This window comes from Oncorhynchus mykiss, chromosome 12 (assembly GCF_013265735.2).
Source record: "Oncorhynchus mykiss isolate Arlee chromosome 12, USDA_OmykA_1.1, whole genome shotgun sequence".
Classification (NCBI taxonomy): domain Eukaryota; kingdom Metazoa; phylum Chordata; class Actinopteri; order Salmoniformes; family Salmonidae; genus Oncorhynchus; species Oncorhynchus mykiss.
In genome coordinates, this window is record NC_048576.1 from 25,873,463 (window position 1) to 25,883,160 (window position 9,698).

Consider the following 9,698-nt stretch of genomic DNA (forward strand, 5'->3'; position numbering starts at 1 on the left):
AGATGAGTTCCACAGTGTTTCCTGAGGATACAACGAGCTGTCTCAATCTATTAGCCAGTTTTACTCTGGCATAAGAATAGTGGGGGAGAACTATCCAATGACACCCATTTATCAGTAAATTGTATCTCTGAAGAATTTACCTTTCCATTATTCTTCATCTAGCTGGCTAATCTGTGTCTCATCTGCATTGTGGATTTTTATTTGGATTTAATGTAATGGACATAGAAAATTGTCCAAATTGGTGAAGTAAAATGAAAAATAACTTGTTTAAAATAATTATAAAAAACAGAAAAGTGGTGCGCACATATGTATTCACCCCCTATGCTATGAAGCCCCTAAATAAGATATAGTGTAACCAATTATCTTCAGTAGTAACATTATTAGTTCAATAAAGTCCACCTGTGTGCAATCTAAGTGTCACATGATCTCAGTAAAAATACACCTGTTCTGAAAGGCCTCACAGTATGTAACACCACTACGCAAGGGGCACCATGAAGACCAAGGAGCTCTCCAAACAGGTCAGGGACAAAGTTGTGGAGAAGTACAGATCAGGGTTGAGTTATAAAAAATATCCCATGGAGCACCATTAAATCCATTATTAAAAAATGGAAAGAATATGGCACCAGAACAAACCTGCCAAGAAGGGCATTAATCAGAGAGGCAACAGAGACTAAAGATAACCAAGAAGGAGCTGCAAAGCTCCACAGTGGAGATTGGAGTATCTGTCCATAGGGCCGCTTTAAGTCGTACACTCCACAGAGCTTGGCTTTATGGAAGAGTGGCCAGAAAAAATGCCATTGCTTAAAGAGAAAAATAAGCAAACACGTTTGGTGTTCGCCAAAAGGCACGTGGGAGACTAAAATAGAGCTTTTTGGCCATCAAGGAAAATGCTATGTCTGGCACAAACCCAACACCTCTCATCACCATCCCCACAGTGAAGCATGGTGGTGGCAGCATCATGCTGTGGGGATGTTTTTCATCAGCAGGGACTGGGAAATTGGTCAGAATGATGGATGGTGCTAAATACAGGGAAATTCTTGAGGGAAACCTGTTTGTCTTCCAGAGATTTGAGACTAAGGTTCACCTTCCAGCAGAACAATAACCCTAAACTTACTGATAAAGCAACACCTTTGAGTGGTTTAAGGGGAAACATTTACATGTCTTGGAATGGCCTAGTCAAAGCACAGACCTCAATCCAATTGAGAATCTGTGGTATGACTTAAAGATTGCTTTACACCAGCAGAACCTATACAACTTGAAGGAGCTGGAAGTTTTGCCTTGAAGAATGGGCAAAAATCCCAGTGGCTAGATGTGCCAAGCTTAAAGAGACAAACCCCAAGAGACTTGCAGCTGTAATTGCAGGTTGTAAGGAAACAAAATAGGAAAAATGCCAAGGGTGGTGAAGACACTTTCACAAGTCACTGTACTTCAAAATGATGTCCATCACTGATTGGTAATGGTCAAAACCTATTCCCTGCACTTGGAATGGACATTCCCGGAATATGGTCATGGAGCCAACAGAATACGGTAGCTTTTTGCTCCATCTTCAACAATGCAAAGTAGACGATTGGTTTTGGGCAAAATGTGATTGTGTTTACAATTGTACATCTGATATTTTCCTGCATGCTGACATTTTCATTCAGCAGCATCTTAGAGATGGGCTCCCGAGTGGCACAGGGTCTAAGGCACTGCATCCCAGTGCAAGAGGCATCATTACAGTCCCTGGTTTGAATACAGGCTGTTCCACATCCGGCCGTGATTGGGAGTCCCATAGGGCGGCGCACAATTGGCCCAGCGTCACCCAGGTTTGGCCGTCATTGTAAATAAGAATTTGTTCTTGCCTAGTTAAAGGTTACACTTCCTAGTATTATCCACGAGTGCTTTTGAAGTGACACTTGACAGTGAGTTAGTGTTGTCCTTTAAGTGGCTTACTGTGGAGCTTCCCAAACTTTTTCACTCATGAAATAGATGTGGCAGTCTATGGCCACAAGCACTGTCCCCCCTTGTTGGCTAATGTCTAATGCATGACTCAAACATTACAGCAAAATCAACAGGCTAAAAACATTAGCTGACATGGGTTAGTTGATCTGGACATTTCTGACAAGTTCTAAATAAACTCACGGTCTACAATGACAAGAGAAACTGCTGATGCATTACCTCATTTCAAAATCGATCACCTTGTATTGCATCGATGGGTAGAAACACTTAACTAAAGTTCTCAAATATACAGAATATTAGTGTTCTATTAGTTCCCCTTTCTCTACAGATAGACCAATGTGGTCCAAGCTTCAATTAGGATATATCCCTACTTTGAGATCTTGGATGGTTGCTTGTAGTTAACATGCAGGCTAAGTCTACACGTCAAGCTAACGTGAGACTGTCTCATGGCTAAATTAAGGTCTGCACTAAGCAGCATGCTGCGGGTTCAAGCCTGATGTCTTGCCACATTCCTGCTGCCTTTGGAAACATGGAATACCTCGTAGCTTGCTTCCCCCCCCCCCCCCATTTAACGGCAACTATAAAAGAAAGGTATTACTGACAGACCTGAAGAATGTCAAATCAATAGGGAATTACCCTACTTTTTTGATCTGTAAATAAATGTCAAGCGCAGTTTGTCAATGTGGTGAGTTGTAGACTAGCAAAAAGTTGAACTGTTAGACAAACACTTGAGTTAAATGGCAATAAGAGTAACACCCTATTTTACAGTACACCAACTTGTACATTAGACCATAGGAACAATGGTATGCATCACTCAAATACCTTTATACTATTTTTATATCATATGATTTTCATTGATGTGTAGCAGTGCTTTAGTAAAAATCTAAATGCTTTAGAGACCAAGTCTTCAAATCATACTTGTAACTTGTAACATACTTGTAACATTATCCTCTTATGCATGTCTTCTATACAGTCGCTGAACCAGCCTTTTAAAAGGATAACATTCTAACACAGTTAACATGAACATTGAAACATGACAAAGTACCAAAAAACCCTACATGGAATTAAGATTTTATTTAAAGCTGTTCAGAAAGGCTTAGAGAGAGAATGAGCATGACAAATGTACTATTGCTATATAAAAGTACATTATTTTGAGGAGTGGTGTAGTGGTATAAAAATAGGTGGGTAAACTGATCGCCGGTCAAGGTGAAAAAAGCAACACTCCACACATTTGCAATGCATTTGCGTTTACCCTCCACTACACTACACCACTGGTTTTGAGGAATAAAAAGAAAGTCTATACAGAAGCAGTATTCATCTGAAATACGAAAATGCCAACTTGACACTTAAAAAAAAAAAAAATCCCCATACAATTTTTCACAGTACATAAAATGTAATAATCCATGTATGACTTAAAATATAGTACAGTTTGAAAAGTAAAAAAGTGTAATTGACCATTTTAGAACCTGCGACGCTTGTTGGCAAAGTCAGCAGGGCCTTGGCCAGGACCTCTTGCGAAGCCAGGTTGGCCTCCTACGGGCATGGTGTCATTTCCTGCCCCCTGCTGGAGAAAACAGAAAATACATAACGTGAGTGACAACCACAAATGAAAGCAAGTCTGTTGCAGCGGTATATTTACATGACACCAGAAGTGAAATTATCAAATACATTCTTGTTTATGTTCTCTTCGGCACAATAAATTAGTTCCTCTTGGTATGTAAATATATGGTTTGTTATTCTAAGTAGTCTCTTATATTACCATTAAGGGGGGGTTCTCAGCAGGCATGTTGGCAGCTCCAGGGTTGGGCCCGCTGGGCTTTCCTTCAACACCACCCATTAAGTTTCTGTTCATTCCTTGACCTACACCAAACCAAGACAGACAGCACATCTGCAAACCAATGCAATATCTACTAGATAACATGGTGCCCTTGATAACTCAGTGAAGCTCTGACCACTAATGGAAAACTTACCTTGCATGTGCATCCGCATCTCCTGCTCCCACAAAAAAAAGATAACACATTAAAGGTATTTCTTAAAATCAGATACATTTAACAGCTTTCAGAATACCCAACCAAAATTGTTTTTTAGAGAATACTTGTCCTTTTTCCGATCGCTGACTACCAGTAACCACAAACAAAACAATTGTAAAGATGCTTAGAAACATTTTAGACAACTTTCATTTCTGTGCATTTAAGTAGTTTCAAGAAGCAAAGACTCACATTTCCAGGAAAGTTCCCCTTGAAGCCTTCCTGCTGCCTCCTCATCCTCTCCTCAGTGTGCATCCTCATCTCCTCCTCCCTCCTGCGATGCTCCTCTTCCTGACGTAATTCCATCTGCTTCCGCTTCTGCATCTCCTGGTTATGGAGCTCCTCCATTCTCCTCAGCTCCTCCTGACGCCTCAGAAGGTCTATAATGAGATGAACACCCCATTTGTTAGTAACCCAGTCAAAAGACCTAAAACATATGAATCAATTGCTAACAGGACTACATTCAAGCGGTGTGGTATGCGATTGACCTCTAGGCTAAATCTGGTGGTAGGACACTTTTCCCATAAGACACCACGTTGTGTTCATCGGTATCCTAAACTTTGTATTGATATGAGTGTTTAGAGTGGACCGAGACCATACATGCATACCTTGTCTCATCAGGACAACCTGGTGCTCATGTCTGGCTGCCTCCATCTCCTGTTCCAGCTTCTCCTGAGCCTCCTTTATGTTCCTGTCGACCTGCTCATACTGCTGCTTCTCCATCTCCAAGAGGGCCTTCCAGCGCATGGCATACTCATACTCAAATGTCCCTGGCTGAGCAAACCTTGGTGGATGCTCCCGCTCTCTGGCGGAGAGATTTTACATAAGAGAAACAGCTCAGTACGCAACATTTTCAAGTTATGAATTGTACCTCTTTCCAGCAGCAAAGTGTGAGATTGTTGTACGCACAGTTCTGACCAATGCATTCTGAGAAAGTATTACCCACTTGTGAAAAACTTGGTTTTTGTTTACAATCCTCTCCGGCAGTCCCTCATCTTCATCAAACTGCTCCATTGGTTCGACTGTTACTGGCCTGGGGAATCTGAAAGCAGAAAACAATCAGCATGACAAATTCTGCCATTTTGAAAACCTCACAACAAATACATTTGTAACATCAACATGTTTTAATACATTTCCAGCATAATACTTACGCAGTCAATAGAAAGGCTCCATCTGCACACCTATCCAGAGCCTTCCTTGCTGCAGGCTTGGCTGTGTATTCCACAATCCCCTTTCCTGTGGGTCTCCCTCTATCATCCACTATAACTATGGCCCTTTCAATCTGGCCAAAGAAGGAGAAAGCCTCTTCCAGGAGCTCATTGGAAATGAACTGTGGCAAATTCTTCACAGCTAGAGCAGCACCATGTGTCGCAAACCGCACTCGCAACTGTCTGCCTCTGAATGAGGTTTCATCAAGTTCGGCTTTAGCAATCTCAGCCACTGTTTTTGTCTCCTGTTGGTAGAAAATTATAAAATTAGAACATTTCCAAATGTATCACAAAAATAGAAAGGTTGGCTATTGAGCAACAAAAACCAACACTTAGGGCAAAACAGGCAGGGTTGGCTTAAGGCATCAGCATGCATTAGTTCGACTGGCACCCAACCGAACTCAGCTTGCATACTGCCTTAAAAGACCTTGGCTTGAAAACTAGAAAAAAAAACGCTACAATAGCACCGTTTGTCTATTTTGACATGACATAGCCAGCATACAGTTCCTCAAACGTCAGATATTTCATTTAACTAGGCAAGTCAGTTAAGAACTCATTCTTATTTAAAATGACAGCCTGCCCGTGACAAACCCTCCCTTAACCCAGATGACGCTGGGCCAATTGTACAGCCTGGGATCGAACCAGGGTCTGTAGTGACACTTCTAGCACAGATAGTGCCTTAGACAGCTGCATCTAAGATGTGAAATTGCATGACTAAAATCTCATCTGTTTGCAGTATTTCTCAATGAAAAAATTAACATGAAAATGAGTCGTCTCTGGTTGAATGACAAAGACTATTGAAGCATCTCTACCACTGACCAAACAACAAAAGGTGTAGACTTTGGCTTGCCTCCAGAAAAAAAAAAGTGTGCGCGCCCGAACAGCTGAAAAAACCCTCACCGAAGTCTAAAAGGTCACAAAATGTTGTCATAAAATATGCACAAACTCTTCCTAACTGTTTCGGCTGGGAAGCATGCGGACGCCTTTAGACTATTGACAACATGTAAACTATTTTGTCTCCAAATGTTCATTGAAAACAAAAACATTTGCACAATGTGCGCTTGTCTCACATAGATCATTAGAGTTGTTAGTTAGCAAATTTTAGCCATTAGCACGGACATGACAGTCAAAACATTCCATGGTATCAATAAGACATGTGCTGAAACGAAGCCAAGATTCCCCATTGTTGCTAGTTATCTGACCGTTCAGATTCATGAAGTACACCTTCCAGCCACCTCGTTGCGCAAATCATGTGTGAGGTCAGGCAAATCATGTGTGAGGTCAGCCAGCCAGTCTGTTTTCCATATAATTTAGGATTGAGGAATATAACTTCCATCACTTGAATATGCTGCTGCGACAGAGTGGAAATTCCACCTGACCAGGGTGCGAACTCACAACCCTTCTCAACGTAACAACTCACACGAGGCACTGTCAATACCACTGACCTGGAAATGCCAAGGCAATTCTAAAGCCTAAAGGGGCGACAGCATTTATACATCTCAGTAAGGCAGTAGATACACTTGGTCATCCACTACACTAGCAACTTACCAGTCTAATGAATCCAAACCCCCTGTCCTTGTTGATGAAAATCTCAGCTGCCTTGCCATACTTGGAAAACAACTTCTCCACCTCCGCCTCCGTAACACCAGTTGGTAAATTTCCCACAAAGAGACGGCTACGCTGAGTGTAAGTCTTCTCTCCAGGTTTCCTGAAGTTCTGTAGATCTATGGTTATCCCAGCATCTAGAGAAGCAAAATATTATAATCTAATACAGGAGGATTTAATTTCCTTCCAATACAGGGCTCAGGAGGCAATGAATCCCATCTTACTTGGGCTCTCCTGCTCATCTGCATGCTGTCCATTGCTGTTATCTCCAGGTTTTTTCTGACTTTCCATCTGGTGTCTAGATGGGCCATGATTCTGCTGCTCACCACGGGGGCCCCAGTTTCCTTGCATCTAATAAAAAAGGACAGTCATTAACACAGTCACTACATTAATTATAGAAAACATAATCGGGTTAACTAGTTATGAAATAAAATAAAGATTCCAAAGCCAGATGAACGATATAACGTTAGCTAGCTAATGTAAGTGTTCAGTTAGTTATATAACGTTAACTGATCATTTGACCGTCTAAAATATGTTTGGTTAACGTTTAACAAGCAAATAGTATATGGTAAAGAGTGGCGTTTTGAGAGAACGTTACTATCGGCTAAGTAATGAAATGCGACATCGCTGGCTAGTTAAGTTGTCAAGATAGAGTAAAGCGACTACCTAACGCGTTAACGCTAACTAGCCGAATTTGAAAGCCACCTAATTAGCTAGCTAACTAGTTCAAGGCGTGCATTGGCAGCTAGCAAACGAACATCGATGTTGAAACAATCAGTTAACGAACTAAAACGTAGTAGCACACGTTCGATAACTACCGATAGCTAGCGGCTAGCTAGCTACCTTATACATTTGGGAAGCGGGCTAGCAACAACTCCAGCTAGCTAAGCTAATCACCCTCACTCCTAGCTAACAATAGCTAGCTAGCACACTCGTTTTTTTCTAGCAAATTAATCCAACATATTGCTAACTAATATAAGATACTTCTCAGATGAAAGCACAATTTTTATATATCCAACCATTACTTCATACCTTTACCAAAATGAATGTTTGGGTCAACACGATTCCAACGCACGTAGCAGGGAAAATCGCTCTATACAAAGAACAGAGAATGGATTTCACAAACAACCTTGATAACGCATGAGAAAGTAGATTTGCTGACAGAGAGGAGGCGGATATCGTGAAGACATGCAGTGATTGGAACAATTGCCGTCAATTATATAGAGAACAAGATATCTAAACAATCTGATTGGTGCATATTGTATTTGAACGTTCTTTGATTTTGTCTGGAAATGACGTTTATAGTTTGTACGACGCTAAAGAGTAAGATAAATAGTAACTGTGTCTTTTGTAGGCACAAATAACTCCGCCATGGTTTGTTGGAAAAAGACTGAGGGAAATGAATGGAGTTTTGTGATAAACACCCATAATAAGGAATGTGGTAAACACAGGCTTAGCAGACTTTATACGTTTTGTCCTATGAGATAATCTTCATCAGCTAAAGTCACTTTTTTGTGAATTTGGACAAATTGATGTTATAAAAAAGCACATAAAGCACATACCTTTTAAAAAATATATATTTTTGATAGCCTGTCTGGTGGAATTATTGTAATTAAAAGGAGAGACTTTTAGATTTCTTCAAAATAATCAAACGTTATTATTTCATTACTGCACTAATGGAGCTGGTCGGTAATCACCCCTGGAGGTGATCACTGAGAACTCAACGAGCTGGTATGAGCCATAACATTTTATAGCAAAGTCCATCCTCCTTCTGTCTACAAGACAAACAACAGATGTATGGAATGGGTTAAGATTTGTATGAAAGATACTTATAATTCACAGCAGACAGTATCTGCTGTAAAAACAGTTCTCATTGTGTAGAGACCAAGGTATGGCCCTGGAGTCATCTCTCCCTGGTACCTTATAGAACAGAAACATTAACTCATGCTCTGGAATGCAGTATCACCCAAAGACATCGTAAATCTTCCAGAGTCCCATCCTCAGTAGAACACACACAGATGAGCGTTCTAACAACCCCTTATTCAAAACAACCATTTGATGCAATTACAACATTATAACATCATCTTGCAATTTTGCTCTTACACCTGTTTTGCATGTTATTTTGGCATTAATACATGCCACATATCAGTTTGCAAACAATGTAAAAAAAATAAAATAATAATAATTGAGTTAATAAAGCCACATACAAACTTGATCTGCTATTCAGGGTGTGGTCCCAAGTCTGGGTTTAAGGTCTCTTTTCCAAGCTTAAAATGATAAATATTCAACATTGGCCATGCTGTCAATCCAGCATGACATCTGCCATGCTCAAAACAAGTGGAAACTCGGGAACTGAGAAATCTGACTTCAGTGAGTTCAAGACAACTGGAAATTCTGAAGAAAAAAAAGAGCTCCGGCTGGGATAATACGTTTTGAACGGTCGTCCAAGTCGGGAATTCTGGCCTCTTTCAAGAGCTCCAACCTAAAGATCACTGACATCATCATGATTCAATCTTGTTTTTTTCCAAGTTTCCAGTTGTCTTGAAAGCACCATAAATCCAGAGAATGCCAGACTTTGATGACAAAGTTTGACAAAATTTGCCCACGAAGGACCGCCGCACCACCTCCCTGTTCAAGTGAGCACATCACAACAAGGCAAGCCTAAAAATGTCTTTATGCTGCTGCATAAATGATGTAATTTACCTGGGATATATGTATACTGTAGCTAAGGAAGTAATATTAAGTGTATGTTGTGTAGTAAGCTGTTGTCCCTCACCCTAAATATTTGGTACATTTTCCCCTCTTAATTTCGCCTACTGTTCTCACTTGGCGGTGCACATGTAGCCTATAGCCTGTTTAGAGAAATGTCACCATCAAATATTGTAAGAGCTTTCATTGTCTGCTTATATACCCCCTTTAT

General features: G+C 40.6%; 1 protein-coding gene across 2 annotated transcripts; it reads right to left on the bottom strand.

Moving 5' to 3' along the window:
- Window positions 1-2,993: 2,993 nt before the first annotated feature.
- Window positions 2,994-7,974, bottom strand: LOC110537265 (non-POU domain-containing octamer-binding protein). Of its 2 annotated transcripts, none has more exons than XM_036937282.1 (10): window positions 7,811-7,974; window positions 7,003-7,129; window positions 6,722-6,915; window positions 5,117-5,418; window positions 4,912-5,007; window positions 4,574-4,770; window positions 4,158-4,345; window positions 3,909-3,930; window positions 3,698-3,798; window positions 2,994-3,499 (listed from the first exon to the last, which is right to left on the bottom strand). In XM_036937282.1, the coding sequence occupies exons 2-10, from the start codon at window positions 7,127-7,129 to the stop codon at window positions 3,398-3,400; spliced, it is 1,329 nt and encodes a 442-aa protein (XP_036793177.1). In that variant the 5' UTR covers window positions 7,811-7,974; the 3' UTR covers window positions 2,994-3,397. The 2 variants fall into 2 exon arrangements, with proteins under 2 accessions (XP_036793177.1, XP_021478854.1); XM_021623179.2 differs by having other exon boundaries at window positions 2,994-3,502; window positions 7,811-7,973.
- Between the last annotated feature and the right edge of the window lie 1,724 nt (window positions 7,975-9,698).

What these genes read in the sequence shown, in the direction of transcription:
- LOC110537265 (XM_021623179.2), bottom strand. Translation starts at nt 7,129, where the DNA reads ATGCAAGGAAACTGGGGCCCCCGTGGTGAGCAGCAGAATCATGGCCCA. An exon ending in AAAAACCAAGTTTTTCACAA is followed by an intron (nt 4,771 to 4,911) that starts GTGGGTAATACT and finishes TCTCTCCGCCAG; the next exon opens with AGAGCGGGAGCATCCACCAA. An exon ending in GGTTGTCCTGATGAGACAAG is followed by an intron (nt 4,346 to 4,573) that starts GTATGCATGTAT and finishes ATCTCATTATAG; the next exon opens with ACCTTCTGAGGCGTCAGGAG.